Source organism: Thalassophryne amazonica, chromosome 12 (genome assembly GCF_902500255.1).
Source record: "Thalassophryne amazonica chromosome 12, fThaAma1.1, whole genome shotgun sequence".
NCBI classification, from domain to species: Eukaryota; Metazoa; Chordata; class Actinopteri; order Batrachoidiformes; family Batrachoididae; genus Thalassophryne; species Thalassophryne amazonica.
The window spans coordinates 17,250,953-17,277,136 of NC_047114.1; the positions used below are offsets into that span (position 1 = coordinate 17,250,953).

The 26,184-nt window shown below is 44.4% G+C and overlaps 1 protein-coding gene across 1 annotated transcript in view; it reads right to left on the bottom strand.

Moving 5' to 3' along the window:
* Positions 1 to 431: 431 nt before the first annotated feature.
* LOC117521754 (cadherin-6-like) overlaps positions 432 to 26,184 on the bottom strand; it is a 244,593-nt gene continuing 218,840 nt past the window's right edge. Inside the window, exon 11 of the mRNA XM_034183098.1 lies at positions 432 to 1,852. Coding sequence (XP_034038989.1) covers positions 1,311 to 1,852 — 542 coding nt within the window. The 3' untranslated portion in view covers positions 432 to 1,310. The remainder of the gene's footprint in view (positions 1,853 to 26,184) is intronic.

Consider the following 26,184-nt stretch of genomic DNA (forward strand, 5'->3'; position numbering starts at 1 on the left):
TCTTCCTCAAATCATCAGAGGGAGTTTTTCCTCACCAAAAACAATAAAACAAAAACAGCAAAAAAACAAACTGGACGCTACACCATCATCTCTCGCAGACGGACGGATGCCAGGAAGGAAGAAGAGTATATTTAACTCTTTTTGGAATGGGACCAAATGTTATCTTCAAAATTTGCTGTGTACAGTTCAAAACCTCATGAGGATGGAGCAACGGAGTCGTATCCATACAGACCCTCCTCTCTCTGGGTGTGTGTCAGTGCCTTCAGAAAATACCAAGAGACCAGTAAACACCTTAACTGCCACATGATGTGAACATGGTATCCTGTCAACCGAGTAAACCAGTGTGTATATATATATATATATATATATATATATATATATATATATATATATATATATATTCTGTTCCAATGTGAAGAGTTTTGAAATTACATTATGCAAGAAAGAAAACAGATATGAAAAAAATGCTTCCAGAAAAACCTTCACAAAGAAGGCTTCCTCATGTCCTTCATTAAACATCTCAAATAAAATAACCGCAGCGTGATACTATTCCAAAATCATTCTTCAAGAACCTAAGAATTGAAAAATGTTGTTGTGAGCATCTCAATGTGTGTGGCACAAAAATTAACAACAAAAACCCGTGTAAACACCATCGATCAGTGCATTTAATCGTATGAGTCCAGAAGAAGGCGATTCGCAAGAAGAACAGCTCATCGGGAATGGTCATTTTATACACAACAGCAAAACAGACAACAGCAATCACACGAGTCGTTCACCACCCAGTCTGAGCCAATCAGCTGCTTCCAGGTTCACCGGCCGGCTGCAAGGGCAGCAGAAGGGCACTTAGTCAAAAATGAAGAGAAAAGTGTGTGACGACACGTCGGGTTGAAAACACTCGGCTTCCGTCAGGTTACAGCACAAAAGGCAGAAGCTTCAGCAAAAAAAAACAATTCGGCTTATTTGGCGACTTTGTGGAAAATGCAGGCTGGAAGTAGGAAAAGTCAAATTCTCATAAAAATATACGTAAAGTCCAATTTTGATTGATGATTCCGCCTCTGAAGATGTCTTCCAAGTAGAATTACAAATCTTTGGGCTCCGCCCCACCGCTGGCTAATCGCACTCAAACCTGTCATGAATTTTAAAAATAACGTGCGACAGGTTTACGTTGTGTGTTTGATAAATGGCAACATTTTCCGAAAGCCTATCCCCAACATTCCCAATCTCTAATATTCACTTTGGCAGCAGTTGGAATAATGACGGGAATTTTTCTTTAAATGTGGCTTTGAAGTGTGTGTGTGTGTGTGTGTTTGTTAGGAGAAGACACCGTCCTCTGCACCGTACAGGTCAGCTAGTTTCCTGAAGCGAGGTCCCCAGTCACTCAGGTAGTTGTAATCCTGCTCGGCCTCGGACGACGCTGAGCCCAGCGAGCTCAGAGACTCAGCCACAGACCCCGCCCCCTCGTAAGCGTATGTAGCCAGCGAGTCATATGGTGGCGCTGTAGGGTTGCAGTCATTTTCCAGAACTCGCTGGTTGATGAAGTCTCGCACGTTGCCGTTGTCTTGTGACGGCCTGTTGGCGGGCGGGTTGGCGAGGCTGGAGGTGGGGGCGGTGCAGCAGTGTGGGGGATACAGCAAGGTGTCAGTGGGGATGATGTCACGCCTCTGTTTGGCGCACTCCTCCAGTGCGGCAGCGTCTGGGTGACGCAGCGCGCCGATGTCAAAGGCCTGGGTGTCTTCCTCTCCTCCGCCCTCGTCATTGTAGCTCACGACATTGTCCCGCACATCCTCCTTAGAGATGATCAAAGGTTCCTGCTTCCTGTGGTGCTTTAAGACTGTGAACAGACCCACGATCACTGCAAACAAAACAGACAAACAAATTCAATTCCAACCTGAAATCAAATGACCAGGCCAAAAGGAAGAAATAACTCAAGGTTTGGTGATGATATGTCTCACAATTCATCTTGATCCAAATCAACAAATCAAATCTAAACAAGGTATAATGTGTCATATCCTTAAATAAGTATGTCTACACACACCATGTGCATGCAAAGAGAAAGCAGCACAGCCTTTGATTTTGGAGAGGGAACAGCCATACATAATCATGCAGAACATTTGATTGGCTAAGCTCATGCAGACCAGTTTGAAGTTCAATCAAGGAAGGCACAGATGAAAAAAAAAAAGCCCAGCAGAGGCGGAGTTAATTTCAGACAACTAAAATAACTTGTAATGCACGCAGTGGTACTGCAAATTGCAGTGTGACCTGCCACGTAAAGAGCAGGAGAGATGGAGCTGAGGGGTGAAACAGAATATTGAATTCTTAAAGGAAAATTAGAAAAGCAAGAACAGAAAGACTCCTACAGATTTTAAAAATAATGACAAGGCAGAAAAAGAAGGAAATCAAAGAGAAAACAAACTGGCGCTGGCAGCATCTCTCATCCTGCCAATATATACGATATGTACAATGTATAGTCACTAAATTACATCTTGTATTCCTTTTTGCAGAAGAGAGACAAAAAGGTTTATCTGCAACAATCAAAAAAATCTCTCTCTCTTATTCATAATATATATATATATATATATATATATATATATATATATGCAGATAAGCAGAGTGGTGTCTGTGTATGTGTGCATGCATGTGTGAATTTATTTCGTATACAATTGTAAATACTATAAAAATACACAGATGACACAAGGAAGTGAAAAGTGAAAATACTTTTTTCCATTGTGATCCATTTAAAAATCAAATGACAAAATAGAAGTAATAATAATAATAATAATAATAATAATAATAATAATAATAATAATGTGTATATGAGAACCTAAACAAGAACAAGAACCTAAACAATTTATGAATACATTAAGACAGTAAATTAACATTAAAACATTACGTAATTAACAGGAAATAAAAGGGTTGCGTTCTTCCTCTAAAAACTGTTGTGGTCTAAGCAAGGGCGTAGGTTTGGTCTCAGCTTTGGTAGGGACAATACCACCCCCCCCGGCCCCCCTGCCCACCACCACCCCCTAACCCACTCATACCATTAGACTCACAAGTACAGCATAATACATAACATATGACGACATAATGCTGAATAATTTAACACTTTATTTACAATATTAAGTGTGTAGGCAAACAAACAAATAGCTTAAATAACAAAATTGCACCCAAAATCACAAATCTATTCTATAGGCCTACACCTGAGAGAACAAGACAACAAAAAAACAAAATACTTGTGGAGCTAACAAAAAAAAAAAAAGTTTTTGCAAACAAGATGTATAATCTATTCTCTTCATCAATAATGCAGTTGTAGGTATCTGGCAACCTAATTTGCCAAAAAAAAAAAAAAAAAAGGGGGTTTCCAATGATATATATGGTGTATTACGGTAAACGTAAGCCTGTGATGTCATAACGCAGAGGAAAAACACGGAAGTTTCACACTAGTGCGCCGCTGATTCTCATTACCGTAAGTTCTCATGTAAGCCCTCACTGAAAAATTTCAACACTGACAGCAAGCCAAGAACCCGTGCTTTCCAACAGTGTGCTATATGTTGCATATATTACAGTAAAGTGCGTTCGGTGACTTTTGAAACGAGGGAAAAGTATGAAAAAGAGCGCAAAAGTGACAGAAAAGTACAGAGACAGACAGCAAACATAAATGTAGTATTTTTTGAGGAAAAGGCAGGGTGTTAGTGTCATTTGTGAAGGTGTGTGCAGTTTATTTTAAGTGTGGCGCACAGCATTGTTCGCAACCCCTCCCCCCCGCCCTTCTTGTTTTTCTGCACCGGAGCAGTGTTGCCAGATATGAAATATGAAACTATCGTAGCAAAACCTCAAAATTATCGTATTTTGGGAGAAATTATCGTACACAAACAAAACGCATACAACGTAGCTATTTTAGCGTTTTTTTTTAATTTACAAAGAATTTTATGTCACATTTTTAAACAGTAATTATAGTAATGGGGAAACTATGGCACAAAAGAACGCAAATGCACAAGCAAGACTGTGAAGTAACACAAACATGTGTTAATTACCAGACTAGAAAGAGTCGAATTCAACCTCGAGGTCGCTGTCGTCATCCGATGCCATGGCCACTTGTGCAGATTTTGTTGAACACAGAAAAAATGTTGACACCTCCATAAGGAACTTGAACTTTTTTTTATTTTTCTTGTATATCTCTTTGCTCTTGTGTTTTGTTAGTTTGTTATTGCATTTGTTGAAATACAGTTTCGAAAAAAAAAAAAAAAGATGTTGGTTGGGGAATCTTCCTGTCCTGTCCTGCAGAGATTGGATGGGAACTCATTACTTTGTATGGGGAGGGGGCGGGCTTTCAAATGACTGTCCCGGCAGCCCAAAGCCAGCAGCAGCCCTGTGTGTGGTGTGTCTTTGATGCCGCCTGAGTGCAACGCCTGCAAAATGATTCTTGGGTGTCAGAGAGAGATGCGTGTTTGGGCAACCAACTGAAATTATCGTACATATTGGGTTTTTTCCCATTATAGATCGTACATCGTACAGATGGCAAAACTATCGTACAAATACGATAATTATCGTACATCTGGCAACACTGCACCGGAGCCACCCATCCTCTGCGCTCCGGGACCTCCCACTTTACAAATGAAGCACTGCCTGCCACGAGATGCGCTTTGTTTACGTCCATGTGAGAAGAACGTGAGCCAATGAAATTGCAACATGGTCCCTGTCATTCTGGCACGTCGAAAACACAAAACGTGACGACTAAAATTATAGTATCGAGTTCGCAAAAAAATAGTGAATGATTTTGTTATATAAACAAAAATGCTAAATATTGGTAGGGACTATTTTGCCATCCCAAAATATTGGTTGTGACTTGTCCCTATGGTCCATATGCAAACCTACGCCCCTGGGTCTAAGGTCTAAAGATCTAAAAACATTCTGGACTCACACACAAATACACACTTCACACACGATAACCAACTCATTATCCCCATGGGCAACACAATATGACTTCTTCCACATTTGTTTAAATGTGACAGTCTTATTACAAAAATGGATGATATTAATTTCTTCCCTCAAAATTCTACACACAATGTCCCATAATGACAATGTGCAAAAAAAAAAAAAAAAAACTTTTTTCAGATTATTGCAAATTTATCAAAAAAAAAAAAAAACAAAAAAACAAAACAAAACAAAACAAAAAAACTAAGAAATCACATGCGCATATGTATTCACGGCCTTTGCCATAAAGCTCAAAATTGAGCTCAGATGCATCCTGTTTCCACTGATCATCCTTGAGATGTTTCTACAGCTTAATTGGAATCCACCTGGGATAAATTTAGTTGATTGGAGATGATATGGAAAGGCACACACCTGTCTACATATAAGGTCCCACAGCTGACAGTGCATGTCAGAGCACAAACCAAGCATAAAGTTAACACCCCTGTCACACTAGAGGCCGAACGAGGCCGAATACCGTTCAAATGAAAATTTGACCCACACTCCGGAGGTGTCGTGGTGTATTTAAGAATGTAGAACAGCAGTCTGAGAGCAGTCTAAACAGTTGGCCAACTTCCTCTGGCCGTCCCGAATGTTTTACACATGTGCAAAACAGTCGAGGTGCAATGGAGGTGGAAATATATCGAACGGTGGTTAGAGTGCAGTCTGACTGCAGTCTGACTGCAATATAAATATTCGTACTGCATGAAAAGAGCAATCTGATAGCGTTCATGGGTCAGTTCGACATAATCCACCACCCGTAATGGGACCTCACTCATATGGCAATGTAAGTGCATTCATCATAATTCCACAGCATTCTGACAGCTGTCTAGGTGATCCTAATGTGTTCCACATACACATTTGTACTGTGTTCAGAGGCTTAATGCGCACGGTGTTTGCACAAATCATTTGGAGTAGGTCGAGGTGCAGTCTGTGTGGTTGGACGGCTGTCTTCCACAATCCCGTCCCAGATGTGGCGGAAATTTTGGTTGTTTTGACATTCCACCTGGGTCGGCTTGATTCTTGCAAAGTGTGATGGGTCCCTAAAGGAATTGTCTGTAGACCTCCGAGACGAATTTGTCTCAAGGCACAAATCTGGGGAAGGGTACAGAAACATTCCTGCTGCTTTGAAAGTCCCAATGAGCACAGTGGCCTCCATCAACAAGAAGTTCGGATCCACCAGGACTCTTCATAGAGCTGGATGCCTATCTAAACTGAGCGATCGGTGAGAAGGGCCATAGTCAGGGAGGTGACCCAGAACCCGATGGTCACTCTGTCAGAGCTCCACCATTCCTTTGTGGAGAGAGGAGAACCTTCCAGAAGGGCAACCATCTCTGCAACAATCCACCAATCAGACCAGTATGGTCGAGTGGTCAGATGGAAACCACTCCTTAGTAAAAGGCACATGGCAGCCCACCTGGAATTTGCCAAAAGGCACCTGAAAGACTCTAAGACAATGAAAAACAAAATTCTCTGGTCTGATAAGACAAAGATTAAACTCTTTGGCATGAATGCCAGGTGTCATGTTTGGAGCAAACCAGGCACCATCCCTACAGTGAAGCATGGTGGTGGCAGCATCATGCTGTGGGGATGTTTTTCAGCAGCAGGAACTGGGAGACTAGTCAGGATTGAGGGAAAGATGAAAGCAGCAATGTACAGAGACATCCTGGATGAAAACCTGTTCCAGAGTGCTCTTGACCTCAAACTGGGGCGACGGTTCATCTTTCAGCAGGACAATGACCCTAAGCACACAGCCAAGATATTATGATACGTACCTATCAAGTATCAGATCAGTCAAATTCCAGTTAATAAATTTTGTATTCACTCATAGTCACTCGGGGTATCTGTTCTTTTTCTTCAAAACTTCACTCCAAACACCCTGGTCAAGCATGTCCACACAAATTAAAGGTTGGGCCAAATGTAGCCCACTGACCCTGCATCAGGTGCAGCACACCGATTAACTTAAAGCTGCTGCTGTCTGACACAAATCTGGCACATCATAAAGTTTTGTGTTTTGTTTTTTATTGAGAAGGAATTTAGCCATAGCTAACAGTGCAAACAAATTTTAAAAGGACCACTGGATCACATAGCATTTTAACATGAGAGATTAAGAGATCACTCGAACGGAGAGCGTTTCATAAACATCTGCAGATGCGGACAGCGGGGTGTGACACATCACTGTCTGTTTGTACTGGTGGTTGGCTCTCACTGCGGTATTGTATCACTTCCTGTTCCGGAGCACAGCGGTGTTTTGCTGTTTTGCTGTATCTGTTAGCTGTTTAATCTGCGCAGTTAGATTGATCTAGTTACCTAGATAACGATTTGTTTCACAGTGTAATCTTCACGTGCCTTAACTAAAGCACTCCCTCTGCTGAATCACCTCTAAATTATTTACACGTTATTCACTTTGTGTGTTTTTAGGAATCCGCTAGCTTAGCACAGCCGGTTTAGCATGGCGGCTTCTCCTGTCTCTCCCGCACTTTTCTGCTCTGGGTGTGAAATGTTTAGTTATTCCTCGGCCTCCTTTAGTAGTAATGGTACTTGTAATAAGTGTAGCTTATTCGTAGCTTTGGAGGCCAGGCTGGGCGAATTGGAGACTCGGCTCCGCACCGTGGAAAATTCTACAGCTAGCCAGGCCCCTGTAGTCGGTGCGGACCAAGGTAGCTTAGCCGCCGTTAGTTTCCCTCTGGAAGATCCCGAGCAGCCGGGAAAGCAGGCCGAGTGGGTGACTGTGAGGAGGAAGCGTAGCCCTAAACAGAAGCCCTGTGTACACCGCCAACCCGTTCACATTTCTAACCGTTTTTCCCCACTCGGCGACACACCCACCGAGGATCAAACTCTGGTTATTGGCGACTCTGTTTTGAGAAATGTGAAGTTAGCGACACCAGCAACCATAATCAATTGTCTTCCGGGGGCCAGAGCAGGCGACATTGAAGGAAATTTGAAACTGCTGGCTAAGGCTAAGCATAAATTTGGTAAGATTGTAATTCACGTCGGCAGTAATGACACCCGGTTACGCCAATCGGAGGTCACTAAAATTAACATTGAATCAGTGTGTAACTTTGCAAAAACAATGTCGGACTCTGAAGTTTTCTCTGGGCCCCTCCCCAATCGGACCGGGAGTGACATGTTTAGCCGCATGTTCTCCTTGAATTGCTGGCTGTCTGAGTGGTGTCCAAAAAATGAGGTGGGCTTCATAGATAATTGGAAAAGCTTCTGGGGAAAACCTGGTCTTGTTAGGAGAGACGGCATCCATCCCACTTTGGATGGAGCAGCTCTCATTTCTAGAAATCTGGCCAATTTTGTTAAATCCTCCAAACCGTGACTATCCAGGGTTGGGACCAGGAAGCAGAGTTGTAGTCTTACACACCTCTCTGCAGCTTCTCTCCCCCTGCCATCCCCTCATTACCCCATCCCCGTAGAGACGGTGCCTGCTCCCAGACCACCAATAACCAGCAAAGATCTATTTAAGCATAAAAATTCAAAAAGAAAAAATAATATAGCACCTTCAACTGCACCACAGACTAAAACAGTTAAATGTGGTCTATTAAACATTAGGTCTCTCTCTTCTAAGTCTCTGTTAGTAAATTATATAATAATTGATCAACATATTGATTTATTCTGCCTTACAGAAACCTGGTTAACTTAACACTTAACAGTATTCCCTGAAAACTCCCTTCTGTCTGATCATTTCTTAATAACATTTACATTTACTCTGATGGACTACCCAGCAGTGGGGAATAAGTTTCATTACACTAGAAGTCTCTCAGAAAGCGCTGTAACTAGGTTTAAGGCTTCGCTCTCAGACTGCAGGCTTACTTGTAGTTCCTAGGGTTTGTAAGAGTAGAATGGGAGGCAGAGCCTTCAGCTTTCAGGCTCCTCTCCTGTGGAACCAGCTCCCAATTCAGATCAGGGAGACAGACACCCTCTCTACTTTTAAGATTAGGCTTAAAACTTTCCTTTTTGCTAAAGCTTATAGTTAGGGCTGGATCAGGTGACCCTGAACCATCCCTTAGTTATGCTGCTATAGACGTAGACTGCTGGGGGGTTCCCATGATGCACTGTTTCTTTCTCTTTTTGCTCTGTATGCACCACTCTGCATTTAATCATTAGTGATCGATCTCCGCTCCCCTCCACAGCATGTCTTTTTCCTGGTTCTCTCCCTCAGCCCCAACCAGTCCCAGCAGAAGACTGCCCCTCCCTGAGCCTGGTTCTGCTGGAGGTTTCTTCCTGTTAAAAGGGAGTTTTTCCTTCCCACTGTAGCCAAGTGCTTGCTCACAGGGGGTCGTTTTGACCGTTGGGGTTTTACATCATTATTGTATGGCCTTGCCTTCCAATATAAAGCGCCTTGGGGCAACTGTTTGTTGTGATTTGGCGCTATATAAAAAAAAAATTGATTGATTGATTGATTGATATGTTTCCTTCTTTATGTTCCCTAATGCCATATACCAACACAGTGCAGAGTAGCTACCTAAACTCTGTAAGTGAGATAGAGTATCTCGTCAATAGTTTTACATCCTCATTGAAGACAACTTTGGATGCTGTAGCTCCTCTGAAAAAGAGAGCTTTAAATCAGAAGTGCCTGACTCCGTGGTATAACTCACAAACTCGCAGCTTAAAGCAGATAACCCGTAAGTTGGAGAGGAAATGGCGTCTCACTAATCTTCACTTAGCCTGGAAAAAGAGTCTGTTGCTCTATAAAAAAGCCCTCCGTAAAGCTAGGACATCTTACTACTCATCACTAATTGAAGAAAATAAGAACAACCCCAGGTTTCTTGTCAGCACTGTAACCAGGCTGACAAAGAGTTGGAGCTCTATTGAGCCGAGTATTCCTTTAACTTTAACTAGTAATGACTTCATGACTTTCTTTGCTAATAAAATTTTAACTATTAGAGAAAAAATTACTCATAACCATCCCAAAGACGTATCGTTATATTTGGCTGCTTTCAGTGATGCCGGTATTTGGTTAGACTCTTTCTCTCAGATTGTTCTCTCTGAGTTATTTTCATTAGTTTCTTCATCCAAACCATCAACATTTCTATTGGACCCCATTCCTACCAGGCTGCTCAAGGAAGCCCTACCATTATTTAATGCTTCGATCTTAAATATGATCAATCTATCTTTATTAGTTGGCTATGTACCACCGGCTTTTAAGGTGGCAGTAATTAAACCATTACTTAAAAAGCCATCACTTGACCCAGCTATCTTAGCTAATTATAGGCCAATCTCCAACCTTCCTTTTCTCTCAAAAATTCTTGAAAGGGTAGTTGTAAAACAGCTAACTGATCATCTGCAGAGGAATGGTCTATTTGAAGAGTTTCAGTCAGGTTTTAGAATTCATCATAGTACAGAAACAGCATTAGTGAAGGTTACAAATGATCTTCTTATGGCCTCAGACAGTGGACTCATCTCTGTGCTTGTTCTGTTAGACCTCAGTGCTGCTTTTGATACTGTTGACCATAAAATTTTATTACAGAGATTAGAGCATGCCATAGGTATTAAAGGCACTGCGCTGCAGTGGTTTGAATCATATTTATCTAATAGATTACAATTTGTTCATGTAAATGGGGAATCTTCTTCACAGACTAAGGTTAATTATGGAGTTCCACAAGGTTCTGTGCTAGGACCAATTTTATTCACTTTATACATGCTTCCCTTAGGCAGTATTATTAGACAGCATTGCTTAAATTTTCATTGTTACGCAGATGATACCCAGCTTTATCCATCCATGAAGCCAGAGGACACACACCAATTAGCTAAACTGCAGGATTGTCTTACAGACATAAGGACATGGATGACCTCTATTTTCCTGCTTTTAAACTCAGATAAAACTGAAGTTACTGTACTTGGCCCCACAAATCTTAGAAACATGGTGTCTAATCAGATCCTTACTCTGGATGGCATTACCCTGACCTCTAGTAATACTGTGAGAAATCTTGGAGTCATTTTTGATCAGGATATGTCATTCAAAGCGCATATTAAACAAATATGTAAGACTGCTTTTTTGCATTTACGCAATATCTCTAAAATTAGAAAGGTCTTGTCTCAGAGTGATGCTGAAAAACTAATTCATGCATTTATTTCCTCTAGGCTGGACTATTGTAATTCATTATTATCAGGTTGTCCTAAAAGTTCCCTGAAAAGCCTTCAGTTAATTCAAAATGCTGCAGCTAGAGTACTGACAGGGACTAGAAGGAGATAGCATATCTCACCCATATTGGCCTCTCTTCATTGGCTTCCTGTTAATTCTAGAATAGAATTTAAAATTCTTCTTCTTACTCATAAGGTTTTGAATAATCAGGTCACTTCTTATCTTAGGGACCTCATAGTACCATACAATAGAGCGCTTCGCGCTCAGACTGCAGGCTTACTTGTAGTTCCTAGGGTTTGTAAGAGTAGAATGGGAGGCAGAGCCTTCAGCTTTCAGGCTCCTCTCCTGTGGAACCAGCTCCCAATTCGGATCAGGGAGACAGACACCCTCTCTACTTTTAAGATTAGGCTTAAAACTTTCCTTTTTGCTAAAGCTTATAGTTAGGGCTGGATCAGGTGACCCTGAACCATCCCTTAGTTATGCTGCTATAGACTTAGACTGCTGGGGGGTTCCCATAATGCACTGAGTGTTTCTTTCTCTTTTTGCTCTGTATGCACCACTCTGCATTTAATCATTAGTGATTGATCTCTGCTCCCCTCCACAGCATGTCTTTTTCCTGGTTCTCTCCCTCAGCCCCAACCAGTCCCAGCAGAAGACTGCCCCTCCCTGAGCCTGGTTCTGCTGGAGGTTTCTTCCTGTTAAAAGGGAGTTTTTCCTTCCCACTGTCGCCAAGTGCTTGCTCACAGGGGGTCGTTTTGACCTTTGGGGTTTTTACGTAATTATTGTATGGCCTTGCCTTACAATATAAAGCGCCTTGGGGCAACTGTTTGTTGTGATTTGGCGCTATATAAATAAAATTGAATTGAACTGAATTGAATTGAATTAGTACGGTTAGACTGGTTGCACACCTGAACAAGAGCAATCTGAGATTTCTGACATCCGCCAAGGGTTGATGAGGACTCAAAATAAAAGATACGTCATTCACATCATGACCTGGACTTTACCTAGATCTGGATTCCACAACACAATGCAATAATTGCATATTGATCCAGAATTGTCTGATCAAGATGTTGCAATGTGATATTTAATCCACAAGCTGAAACAAAATAGTGTCTTCCTGATCTTTGTTTTACATCATGATGTCGTATGTTTCTGCTGCAGAACCTGCATATTGATCCGATCACTCCCAACATCCAACACTAACAGGGTCTTCCTTTGTACAACAGCCACATGTGATTTAGATTTTGTCAAGATCCATCAAGCAGATTTGAGATGATCCTCGAAATGGTGAAAATTTAAGAAATAATCCAGAATCAGGATCTTGACCCCGATCTACTCCAAAATTTACTATAATCTTCTGTGGCCTAACATCCATCTGTGGTGAAAATTTCATCAAAATCTGTGACATAGTTTTGACGTAATCCATAAATACTTATACGAGGCCTGTCCACAAAGTATCGGACCTTTTTATTTTTTGCAAAATCCATATGGATTTGAATCACGTGTGATTGCATCAGCCAAGCTTGAACCTTCGTGCGCATGCGTGAGTTTTTTCACGCCTGTCAGTTGTGTCATTCGCCTGTGAGCAGGCTTTGTGTGAGCAGTGGTCCACCCCTCTCGTCGGATATTTATTGCGAATAAATGTCTGAACGATTTGGAGCTTTGCTCCATCAAATATTTCCAGAAACTGTGAGAGACCTCCAGCTGGACACCATTCGGAAAATTTAGATGGCTTTCAGCGATGATTTTATGGGGATTACACAGATTAAGGAGTGCTCCAGCCGGTTTAAAGACTGCCCACAGCGTCTGAGAGCACGGCGCGCTCCAAGCGCCGATCGACAAGCTCGAACCCCGCTCAAACAACCAGATCATTTCCAATGTGAAGGCTTTGTTGATCCGGGACATCGTCTAACTTTCACAAAATAGGCAGAAGGCGTGGACATCAGCACTTTTTCGGCACATTCTACTGTTACAGGAGTTTTTTTCATGGAAAGAGAAGCGGAGGATTGCGCCACCGTGCCGCTCATGGCGCGGGACAAAACCACCTCCATGTTGGTCTCACAGGACGGCTTTCAAGTGGCTTTCAGACGGCTTCCGGTTGCTTTTCTGTCGTGTGAGTATCCGAGAAATTGTGCATGAGCTGGACATGCCCCAACATGTCCTGTGAGGCTTCATCACGGTGGTGCTTTGCGCCATGCGGCTCCGCCGCGACGCACGGAGTTCCTCCACACGTCTGTCTCAGTGTGCCGAAAAAGTGCTGATGTCCACGTCTTCCGCAATTCCTGTGCTAGTCAGCTTTCAGGTGGCTTTCAGAAAGCTGCATGGCTCAAAGCAACGCTGTGATGAAGCCTCACAGGACATGTTGGGGCATGTCCAGCTCATGCACAATTTCTTGGATACTCACACGACTGAAAAGCAACCGGAAACATGCGCACGAAGGTTCAAGCTTGGCTGATGCAATCACACGTGATTCAAATCCATATGTTTTTTGCAAAAAATAAAAAGGTATGATACGTTTTGGACAGACCTTGTATAAAGTGTAATCTTGATCCAGACATCTTGATCCAGAATGCAGATCCGGTCACCTCCCAAATTTAATGGGAGTCTTCCATGGCTGAAAATCTGCAGTAGTGTTCAGAATAATAGTAATGCTATGTGACTAAGAAGATTAATCCAGGTTTTGAGTATATTTCTTATTGTTACATGAGAAACAAGGTACCAGTAGATTCAGTAGATTCTCACAAATCCAACAAGACCAAGCATTCATGATATGCACACTCTTAAGGCTATGAAATTGGGCTATTAGTAAAAAAAAGTAGAAAATGGGGTGTTCACAATAATAGTAGCATCTGCTGTTGATGCTACAAACTCAAAACTATTATGTTCAAACTGCTTTTTTTTTTTTTAGCAATCCTGTGAATCATTAACTAATATTTAGTTGTATAACCACAGTTTTTCATGATTTCTTCACATCTGCGACACATTAATTTTGTTGGTTTGGAACCAAGATTTTGCTTGGTTACTAGTGTGCTTGGGGTCATTGTCTTGTTGAAACACCCATTTGAAGGGCATGACCTCTTCAGCATAAGGCAACATGGCCTCTTCAAGTATTTTGACATATCCAAACTGATCCATGATACCTGATATGCGATATATAGGTCCAACACCATAGTAGTAGAAACATGCCCATATCATGATGCTTGCACCACCATGCTTCACTGTCTTCACTGTGAACTGTGACTTGAATTCAGAGTTTGGGGGTCATCTCACAAACTGTCTGCGGCCTTTGGACCCAAAAAGAACAATTTTACTCTCATCAGTCCATAAAATACGAGGTCTGTCCGTAAAGTATAGGTCCTTTTTATTTTTTTCAAAAACTATATGGATTTCATTCATATGTTTTTACATCAGACATGCTTGAACCCTCGTGCGCATGCGTGAGTTTTTCCACGCCTGTCGGTGACGTCATTCACCTGTGAGCACTCCTTGTGGGAGGAGTCGTCCAGCCCCTTGTCGGAATTCCTTTGTCTGAGAAGTTGCTGAGAGACTGGCGCTTTGTTTGATCAAAATTTTTTCTAAACCTGTGAGACACATCGAAGTGGACATGGTTCGAAAAATTAAGCTGGTCTTCAGTGAAAATTTTAACAGCTGATGAGAGATTTTGAGGTGATTCTGTCGCTTTAAGGACTTTTCACGGTGCGAGACGTCGCGCAGCGCTCTCAGGCAGCGTCATCAGCCTGTTTCAAGCTTAAAACCTCCACATTTCAGGCTCTGTTGATCCAGGACGTCGTGAGAGAACAGAGAAGTTTCAGAAGAAGTCGGTTTCAGCATTTTATCCGGATATTCCACTGTTAAAGGAGATTTTTTTAATGAAAGACGTGTGGGCGGATTGCAGCGTCGGCTCGCAGCCGCCACGATGCTCCGTCACAGGAAAAACACCTCTGTTGGAAGCCTTGAGGACAAGTTGGAACATCTCCAGCTGATAAACAATTTCTCATATACTCACTCCACTGAAAGCCATCAAAAGCCAACTGGATTTTAACAAATGGTTATCAACACGGAGGTGTTTTTCCTGTGCTGCCGCGCCGCGTCGGCTGCGTCCCGACGCGCGGACGTCTTTCATTAAAAAAATCTCCTTTAACAGTGGAATATCCGGATAAAATGCTGAAACCGACTTCTTCTGAAACTTCTCTGTTCTCTCACGACGTCCTGGATCAATAGAGCCTGAAATGTGGAGGTTTTAAGCTTGAAACAGGCTGATGACGCTGCCTGAGAGCGCTGCGCGACGTCTCGCACCGTGAAAAGTCCTTAAAGCGACAGAATCACCTCAAAATCTCTCATCAGCTGTTAAAATTTTCACTGAAAACCAGCTTAATTTTTCGAATCATGTCCACTTCGATGTGTCTCACAGGTTTAGAAAAAATTTTGATCAAACAAAGCGCCAGTCTCTCAGCAACTTCTCAGACAAAGGAATTCCGACGAGGGGCTGGACGACTCCTCCCACAAGGAGTGCTCACAGGCGAATGACGTCACCGACAAGCGTGGAAAAACTCACGCATGCGCACGAGGGTTCAAGCATGTCTGACGTAAAAACATATGAATGAAATCCATATAGTTTTTGAAAAAAATAAAAAGGACCTATACTTTATGGACAGCCCTCGTATTCCTCCATTTCTCTTTAGGCCAGTTGATGTGTTCTTTGGCAAATTGTAACCTCTTCTGCACGTCTTTTATTTAACAGAGGGGCTTTGCGGGGGATTCTTGCAAATAAATTAGCTTCACACAGGCGTCTTCTAACTGTCACAGCACTTACAGGTAACTCCAGACTGTCTTTGATCATCCTGGAGCTGATCAGTGGGTGAGCCTTTGCCATTCTGGTTATTCTTCTATCCATTTTGATGGTTGTTTTCCATTTTCTTCCACGCGTCTCTTGTTTTTTTGTCCATTTTAAAGCACTGGAGATCATTGTAGATGAACAGCCTATAATTTTTTACACCTGCTTATAGGTTTTCCCCTCTCCAATCAAATTTTTAATCAAACTACGCTGTTCTTCTGAACAATGTCTTCCACGTCCCATTTTCCTCAGGCTTTCAAAGAGAAAAGCAGGTGCTGTCTTCATCCTTAAATAGGGAACATCTGATTCACACCTGTTTGTTCCACAAAATTGCTGAACTCACTGACTGAATGCCACACTACTATTATTGTGAACACCCCCTTTTCTACTTTTTTTTTTTACTAATAGCCCAATTTCATAGCCTTAAGAGTGTGCATATCATGAATGCTTGGTCTTGTTGGATTTGTGAGAATCTACTGAATCTACTGGTACCTTGTTTCCCATGTAACAATAAGAAATATACTCAAAACCTGGATTAATCTTTTTAGTCACATAGCACTACTATTATTCTGAACACTACTGTATCTGCAGTGAAAATTTTGTCAAATCTGTGCAGTAGTTTTGACGTAATCCTTCTAACAGACAGACAGAGAGACAAATGATTTTGTTAAGTCTTTGGCGGAGCTAATCAATCCTTGTGGCCGGGCAGGGAGAGATGGAAGATCTGTAGTTTAGGTGGTCCTTGAGGACTGGTTTGAAAACCATTGTTTCAGAGTTAAACAGTATAACAGTTCTCCTTTTGCTCCCTCTGACTGACTGACTGAAATGAAGCTGCAGTAAACATACGGTGCCTTTCTGAAAAGCTCAACACTGCGGCCAAAAGCGGAGCGCTGTTGCAAGATGAAATATTCCACTCACTGAAGGTGATCTGGTTTGAGAATGTACCCACCAGCCTTTAAACAAAAACACAAGGGTTGCAGGTTCATAATCGGGTTTGTTCTATTACCGGAAACAAAAGTTTTTTAAATAGGTCAATGTGATATCCATTTGTTAAGTGAAAGGAATCTCTTGGAATGAAATCTGATGATACAAAGACCCATGTAGGAGAGCTGGTGATTTGTTTTTTATGTCTTATAATCTGTCTCCATATTGATGCACAATCTTTCAAACCTGCATTGTGAAGTAACTTAGAATGGAGAACTTTGCACACTTCTAGAATTTATTCTGTTCGAGTAAACGTGTGTGTGTGTGTGCGCGTGCGTGTGTGTCTCTGCACTGAGTGTGCACTAACTGCACTTTTAGAGACATTAACATGGATTAATTGTGGCAGCACAGCCAACGGAGTGTGACCGCTGCATGAATAAGAGGATCAGAGAGGATGTGGTGACAGACGAGGTGCTTTTGTCTCAGGTCTGACTCTGTGAGCAGCACAATGTTACCTGAAAGGTTATGTTGATGATGTTTTGGAGAACCTGCTTCCTGATTAGACAACAGGAGATATACGAGGTCTGTTAGAAAAGTATCCGACCTTTTTATTTTTTTGCAGAAACCTGATGGATTTGAATCACGTGTGCTTGCATGAGCAAATCTTGAACCTTCGTGCGCATGCGTGAGTTTTTTCACACCTGTCGATTGCGTCATTTGCTTGTAAGCAGCCTTTGTGTGAGGATGGGTGGAGTCTCTCGTCGTTTTTTTCTTTGCAAGGAAATGGCGGAACGACTGGAGCAGCGCCACAGCCAGGTCGAAACCATTTGGAAGATTCAGACGGCTTTCGGTGGCTTTTCAGTCGTGTGACTATCCGAGAAATTGTGGACGAGCTGGGCATGTTACAACATGTCCTGTGAGACTTCAACATGGTGGCGCTGTTGCTGCGCCATCAGCTTCGTGCCGATGAATTTCGCTGCAACTCTTTTCATGGCAAAATCTTCTGTCACAGTGGAATGTGCCGAAAAAGTGATGATGTCCACATCTTCCACAATTTTCGGATAATCACACGACGGTCCCACATCACCACAGCGTTCACTTTGGAAATGATCTGGTCATTTCAGCATGTTGATGGTCGCCCAGAGCGCGGCTCGCTCTCCACCGTTCTGTGTGATGCCCAGAGGATCTGTGTGATGCCCAGAGGATCGTCACCGAAAGCCATCTGAATAATCTGAATAGTTTCCACCTGGCTGTGGCCCAGTTTCTGGCAAAATTTGATGCAGTCGCGCTGCTCCAGTCGTTCCGCCATTTCCTTGCAAAGAAAAAACGACGAGAGACTCCACCCATCCTCACACAAAGGCTGCTTACAAGCAAATGATGCAACTGACAGGCGTGAAAAAACACGCATGCGCACGAAGGTTCAAGGTTGGCTCATGCAAGCACACGTGATTCAAATCCATCAGGTTTTTGAAAAAAATAAAAAGGTCGGATACTTTTCTAACAGACCTCATCCATACATATATACATATCATTGGTGGTTGAGACGCTTTGAATCTGACGCAGAAATAGTAGGGAGTGAGTATCCAGCTTTTGAATTCGGGGGAACCAACATTTCTCAGTATTGCACACAGTGAGTCAAAGTTTCACACATTCTTGAGTAACATTGGTTTCTCATAATACAAAACATGGAGAACCACACCCTAATTTTATATATATATATATATATATATATATATATATATATATATATATATATATATATATATATATATATATATATATATATACACACAGTATATATACCTTCAGACCAGAAGCTCCTCGGTTCAAATTCCAGCCTGACTGGAAATCACTAAGGGCCCTTGGGCAAGGTCTTTAATCCCCTAGTTGCTCATATATATATATATATATATATATATATATATATATATATATATATATATATATATATATATATATATATATATATATATATATACGAGGTCTGTTATGTTATTATTATTTTTTTAAAAAACCATATGGATTTGAATCACGTGTGATTGCGTCAGCCAAGCTTGAACCCTCGTGCGCATGCGTGAGTTTTTTCATGCCTGTCGGTTGCTTCATTCGCCTGTGAGCAGGCTTTGAGTGAGGTGTGGTCCACCCCTCTATTTTTTTATTGCGAATAAATGTCTGAACGATTTGGATCTTTGCTGCATCAATTTTTTTCCAGAAACTGTAAGAGACCTCCAGGTGGACACCGTTCGAAAAAATAATATGGCTTTCAGGGACGATTTTATGGGGATTAAACAGATTACGGGGTGTTACTGCCCCTTTAAGGACGGCCCACAACTGCTGAGAACGCAGCGCACTCCCAGCCCCCATCGACAGGCTGACACCCCGCACAAACAACCAGATCATTTCCAACGTGAAAGCTTTGTTGATCCGGGACCTCGTCTGACTTTCGCAAAAAGGCAGAAGATGTGGACATCAGCGCTTTTTCTGGCACATTCCACCGTTACAGGAGTTTTTTTTTCATGGAAAAAGAAGCTGAGGGACGCGCCACCGTGCCGCTGTTGACACGGCACAAAACCACCTCGGTGTTGGTCTCACAGGACGGCTTTCAGACGGATTCCGGTTGCTTTTCTGTCGTGTGAATATCCGAGAAATTGAGCTTGAGCGGAACAAGCCCTAACATGTCCTGTGAGGCTTCATCACGGCGTTTCTTTGCGCCGAGCGGCTGCACCACGATGTGCCGAACTCCTCCACACGTCTGTCTTAATGTGCCGGAAAAAGTGCTGATGTCCACGTCTTTTCACAATTCCTGTGCTAGTCAGAGGACATACCGGATCAAGACAGCGTCCAGTTTAGAAAGGAAAGGCATAATTCACTGTTACAGGAGTTTTTGTCATGGAAAGAGGAACAAAGGCGGAGGAATTCCGTAAGTCGCTGGCGGAGCTGCATGGCGAAAAGAAATGTTGTGATGAACCCTCACTTGACATGTTCTGGCATGTTCAGCTCATGCACAATCACAATTGGATATTCACACGACTGGAAAGCAACCGGAATCCGTCTGAAATCCACCTTTAAGCCGTCCTGAGAGACCAACACCGAGGTGGTTTTGTCCCGCTTAATGAACGGCTCCGTGACGCATTCTTTGGCTTCTTTTTCCATGAAAAAAAAAACTCCTGTAACGGTGGAATGTGCAGGAAAAAGTGCTGATGTCCACATCTTCTGCCTTTTTGCAAAAGTCAGATGAGGTCCCGGATCAACAAAGCTTTCACGTTGGAAATGATCTGGTTGTTTGTGCGGGGTGTCAGCCTGTCCATCGGCACTGGGAGCGCGCCACGCTATCAGCAGTTGTGGGCCGTCCTTAAAGGGGCAGTAACACCCCGTAATCTGTTTAATCCCCATAAAATCGTCCCTGAAAGCCATATTAATTTTTCGAATGGTGTCCACCTGGAGTTCTCTTACAGTTTCTGGAAAATAATTGATGCAGCAAAGATCCAAATCGTGCAGACATTTATTCGCAATAAAAAATAGATGAGAGGGGTGGACCACACCTCACTCAAAGCCTGCTCACAGTCAAATGAAGCAACCGACAGGCATGAAAAAACTCACGCATGCGCACGAGGGTTCAAGCTTGGCTAACGCAATCACACGTGATTCAAATCCATATGGTTTTTGAAAAAAATAATAAGGTCGGATACTTTTCTAACAGACCTCGTATATATATATATATATATATATATATATATATATATATATATATATATATATGTGTGTCTGTGTGTGTGTGTGTGGATGCCAGAGCAGTCATCGTGTTATGTTGAATATATCAGTTTTTGTATTTCTCATGTTTGTCTAATATTGCATCAGTCACTGTGGGATCAAAACATCAAATAAAAATAAATGCTCTTTTCTTTGACCATCAGCCGAATGTAAATGAAAGCATTGCACCCAGTCCCTATCAAAATGTTCACCCACTCCAAAACCACATGAGGATGGAGGCCGGTGTGATGCTGAGGCACCACACGCACCAGTGAGTGCACGCTCCTCTCCCTGCAATGGACATAAGAAAATTAAACTGCGATCCTTGTGATGCTGTCATTGCTCTTCCCTTCATATCAGTTTTCTTAAGTAAACGAGAGTTACAGTGAGGTAAATAAGTATTTGATCCATGGTCGATTTTGTTTTCCCACCTACAAAGAATTTTTATTGTAGCTACATTTCAACTTCGAGAGAAAAATTCAGAAAATCACATTGTATGGAATACGTATTTAATACAATAGAACACAGACTTTAATATTTGGTACAGAAACCTTTGTTTGCAGTTACAGAGTTCAGACGTTTCCTTGACCTTGACCAAGTTTGCACACTGCAGCAGGAATTTTGGTCCACTCCTCCATACAGATCTTCTCTAGATCTTTCAGGTTTTGAGTTTCAGCTCCCTCCAAAGATTTGCTATTGGGTTCAGGTCTGGAGACTCGCTCGGCCACTCCAGGACCTTGAAATGCTTCTTACAGAGCTCCTCCTTAGTTGCCCTGGCTGTGTGTCTGGGGTCATTGTCATGCTGGAAGACCCAGCCATGACCCATCTTCAATGCTCTTACTGAGGGAAGAAGGTTCTTTGCCAAAATCTCACGATACATGACCCCATGGCCTCCCTTCAGTTGTCCCTTTGCTAAAAGCACCCCAAAATGATGTTTCCATCCCCATGCTTCACGGTTGGGACAGTGTTCTTGGGGTTGTTCTCATCCTCCAAACACAGCGAGTGGAGTTGATGCCAAAAAGCTCTGTTCTGGTCTCATCTGACAACATGACCTTCTCCCATGCCTCCTCTGGATCATCCGGATGATCACTGCCAAACTTCAAATGGGCCTGGTCCCTGTGCTAGCGTGAGCACAGGGACCTTGCGTGCCCTGCAGGATTTTAAACCATGACGGCGTAGTGTGTTACTAATGTAATCTTTGCGACTGTGGTCCCAGCTCTCTTCAGGTCATTGACCAGGTCCTCCCGTGTAGTTCTGGACTTTCTCAGAATCATTCTTACCCCATGAGGTGAGTCCCAGACCGAGGAAGACTGACAGTCATCTTGTGATCCTTCCATTTTCTAATTTTTACACAGTTGTTGTCTTCTCGTCAAGCTGCTTGCCTGTTGTCCTGTAGTCCATCCCAGCCTTGAGCAGGTCTACAAATTTGTCCCTGGTGTCCTTAGACAGTTCTTTGGGCTTGGCCATGGTGGACAGGTTGGAGTATGATTGACTGAGTGTGTGGACAGGTGTCTTTTATCTTTTATACAGGTAATGAGTTCAAACAGGTGCAATTAATACAATAAAAGAGTGCAGAATAAGAGGGCTTCTTAAAGAAAAATTAACAGGTCTGTCAGAGCCAGAATTCTTGCTGGTTTGTAGGTAATCAAATACTTATTTCATGCAATAAAATGCAAATTAATTATTTAAAAATCAAATAATCTGATTTTTGACGTGCGGGCTTCAAGCACGAGAGGGCGTCATAGCAACCGGGAGTGACAGCTGTCACTCGTCATCAGCACCAGCTGTCACTCATCCACATCACCACCACCATAAAGGCCGGACTGCAACTCCACCTCCCCGCCGAGAAATCAGCTACATTGGAGGTAATTTCTCTGCTGTATTCACAACGAATAATAGTCTGATCTCATTTGCAGCCGTTTTCCTGTGACGTGTTCCTTATCTGCTGTATTGGCGTTTGGTGTGGACTGCGATGGCTTCACCTCCCACCCCAACCAGATAAGTGGTTTTCACAGGAGCTGTCCGAGTGTGTTATTGGAGATGGAGGTCCTCCCTCCTTACAGAACACAGACTGTGGGATTACTGAGTGTGCGTACTCACACTCACCTGTGCTGTTTCTGTTCTCTGCCAGCAGTACCAGGTCTGACAGCTGGAGACGGTGACCACCTGGGGACCCAGGACTTGGCGGCTCCGGTGTTCTTCAGATCCATTGGCGGTGAGGGCCGTGTGGGATCCGGCTCGGTTCTGGACGGACGTCTCCTATCCTCAAGCCTGCCCACACATCACCCAACGTGTAATTGACTATAGTCCAGAATCGAATGTTGTCTGTATTCCGTTGTGCACAATTTACAACATTAAATTGTTACTGTTTGGCTTATCCATTGCCCGTTCTTTTACACCCCCTGTTGTGGGTCCGTGTTCCTACACTTTCACAACAGGATTTCTCGGCCAGCGTCATGGATCCCGAGGGGCGTCAACCATCGCTTGAATGGCCAATGGAAGAGCGAGGTGCACAGGCGCCAGCAGGAGGCGTGTTAGGTGAGCTGCAGCACATCTTAACCGCTTTTACTGCTTGGTTGGACTTAGTTACCGAGCAGAGCATTGTTCTCAATCGAAGGATGGAGGCTCTCACCGCCCAGGTGGAAGCACATGCTCAGGGAGCTGCTGCAGCACCTCCTCCTGCTGACCAAATGCCAGAGACAGACATTCCACTGGTCGTTCAACGAAAACCCCCACCTTCCCCTGAAGCATACATAAGCCCTCCGGAGCCGTACGGAGGCTGGGTGGAGACGTGGGCGGACTTCTTGATGCAGTGCTCGCTCGTCTTTTCACAGCGTCCCGTCATGTACGCGTCAGACGCTAGCCGGGTGGCTTACGTTATAAATTTGCTTCGAGGAGAGGCACGCGCCTGGGCTACGGCGCTCTGGGAGCAGAATTCATGGCTCCTAACGATTTACACTGAGTTTGTGAGGGAGTTCCGACAGGTGTTCGACCACCCTCATAGAGGCGAGACCGCTTCAAGCGTGCTGCTGTCGATAAGACAGGGGTGTCGAAGCGCAGCGAGGTATGCAGTCGACTTCCGCATCGCTGCAGCGCGAGCCGGCTGGAATGCTGTTGCGCTCCGTGCCGCCTTTGTAAATGGACTGTCTCTGGTCCTTAAGGAGCACCTGGTGGCAAAGGACGAGCCGCGGGATTTAGACGGGCTTATCGACCTGGTTATACGGTTAGACAACCAATTAACAGAACACCGACGGGAGCGAGACGAAGGGCGTGGTCAGGCACAAGCCGTCCCTCTTCCTCCCGGGTCCGAAAGGGAGCCGACTTCCCCACGCTCCACAGCCAGGGCTCTCCACGTGACAACAGCTCCCCCTGCTGATGTTGCTATGGAAATGAGTAGGGCCAAAAAGCGATCAGATCAGAGACAAAGGAGGCTGATCCGTGGAGAGTGTTTTCTCTGCTGCTCAACCGAGCACACACAGAGAGAATGGCCCAAATCAATCAATCAATCAACTTTTTTCTTATATAGCGCCAAATCACAACAAACAGTTGCCCCAAGGCAGGGTGGGTCACAATACCCACTCGGGGAGACCCCAAAAATCTGCACGTATCCAGTCCAGAACGCGAATCAATGGAGACCTACATCCGGGACTCGTTAGCTGCCGGGTTGATCCGGAACTCCACCTCCCCGATGGGTGCTGGTTTCTTTTTTGTGGGCAAGAAGGACGGCGGACTCCATTCATGCATTGATTACAGAGGGCTGAACAACACGGTTCGCAACCGATACCCGTTACCTCTGTTTGATTCAGTGTTTACGCCCTTGCATGGAGCCCAAATTTTCACAAAATTGGATCTTAGGAATGCTTATCACCTGGTTTGGATCCGGGAGGGAGACGAGCGGAAGACGGCATTTAACACCCCGTTAGGTCACTCTGAGTACCTGGTCATGCCGTTCGGCCTCACCAATGCGCCCGCAATGTTCCAAGCGTTGGTTAATGACATCTTGCGGGACTTCCTGCATCCGTTTGTCTTCGTATATCTAGATGATATACTCATCTTTTCTACAGATCCTGAGACCCATGTCAAGCATGTATGTCAGGTGCTACAGCGGTTGTTGGAGAACCGGCTGTTTGTGAAGGGCGAGAAGTGCGAGTTCCACCGCACTTCTTTCTCCTTCCTGGGGTTCATAATCTCCTCCAACTCCGTCGCCCCTGATCCGGCCAAGGTTGCGGCGGTGAGAGATTGGCCCCAACCAACAAACCGTAGGAAACTGCAACAGTTCCTCGGTTTTGCAAATTTCTATCGGAGGTTCATCAAGGGCTACAGTCAGGTTGTTAGCCCCCTGACAGCCCTGACCTCCACAAAAGTCCCCTTCACCTGGTCGGATTGGTGCGAAGCCGCGTTTAGGGAGTTGAAACGCCAGTTCTCGACTGCACCAGTTCTGGTGCAGCCAGATCCCAATCGCCAGTTTGTAGTTGAAGTGGACGCCTCTGACTCAGGGATAGGAGCCATGCTATCCCAGAGCGGGGAGTCCGACAAGGTCCTCCATCCATGTGCCTACTTTTCCCGCAGGTTGACCCCGGCCGAAAGGAACTATGACGTCAGCAACGGGGAACTTCTTGCGGTGAAGGAGGCTCTTGAGGAGTGGAGACACCTGTTGGAGGGAGCATCGGTATCATTTACGGTTTTCACGGACCATCGGAACCTGGAGTACATTCGGACCGCCAAGCGTCTGAACCCCAGGCAAGCCCGCTGGTCACTGTTCTTTGGGCGTTTTGACTTTCGGATCACCTACCACCCCAGGACGGAAAACCAACGATCTGACGCCCTGTCCCGGGTGCATGAAGAGGAGGTCAAGACCGAGCTGTCAGACCCGACGGAAACCATCATCCCCGAGTCCACTGTCGTGGCCACCCTCACCTGGGACGTGGAGAAGACCGTCCGGGAGGCCCTGACACGGTGCCCGGACCCGGGGACAGGTCCGAAGGACAAATTGTACGTCCCACCAGAGGCCAGGGCTGCGGTCCTGGACTTCTGTCACGGTTCCAAGCTCTCCTGTCATCCAGGGGTGCGAAGGACCGTGGCAGTGGTCCGGCAGCGCTTCTGGTGGGCGTCTATGGAAGCCGATGTCCGGGAGTATGTCCAGGCCTGCACCACCTGTGCCAGGGGCAAAGCTGACCACCACAAGGCCCAAGGCCTCCTCCAGTCTCTGCTCGTGCCTCATCACCCCTGGTCTCACATCGGCCTGGACTTTGTCATGGGCCTCCCGCCGTCCCAGGGCATGACTACCATCCTCACAATAGTGGACCGGTTCTCCAAGGCGGCCCACTTCGTGGCCCTCCCGAAGCTCCCGATGGCCCAGGAGACTGCAGACCTCCTGGTCCACCATGTCGTGCATCTGCATGGGATTCCATCGGACATTGTCTCGGATCGTGGTCCGGGGGTTCCAGTATTTGGTGGACTGGGAGGGGTATGGACCCGAAGAATGCTCCTGGGTGAAGATGAGCTTCATCCTGGACCCGGCCCTCCTGGCCGACTTCTACCGGCGGCACCCGGACAAGCCTGGTCGGGTGCCAGGAGGCGCCCGTTGAGGGGGGGGTCCTGTTGTGTGGACCGCTGA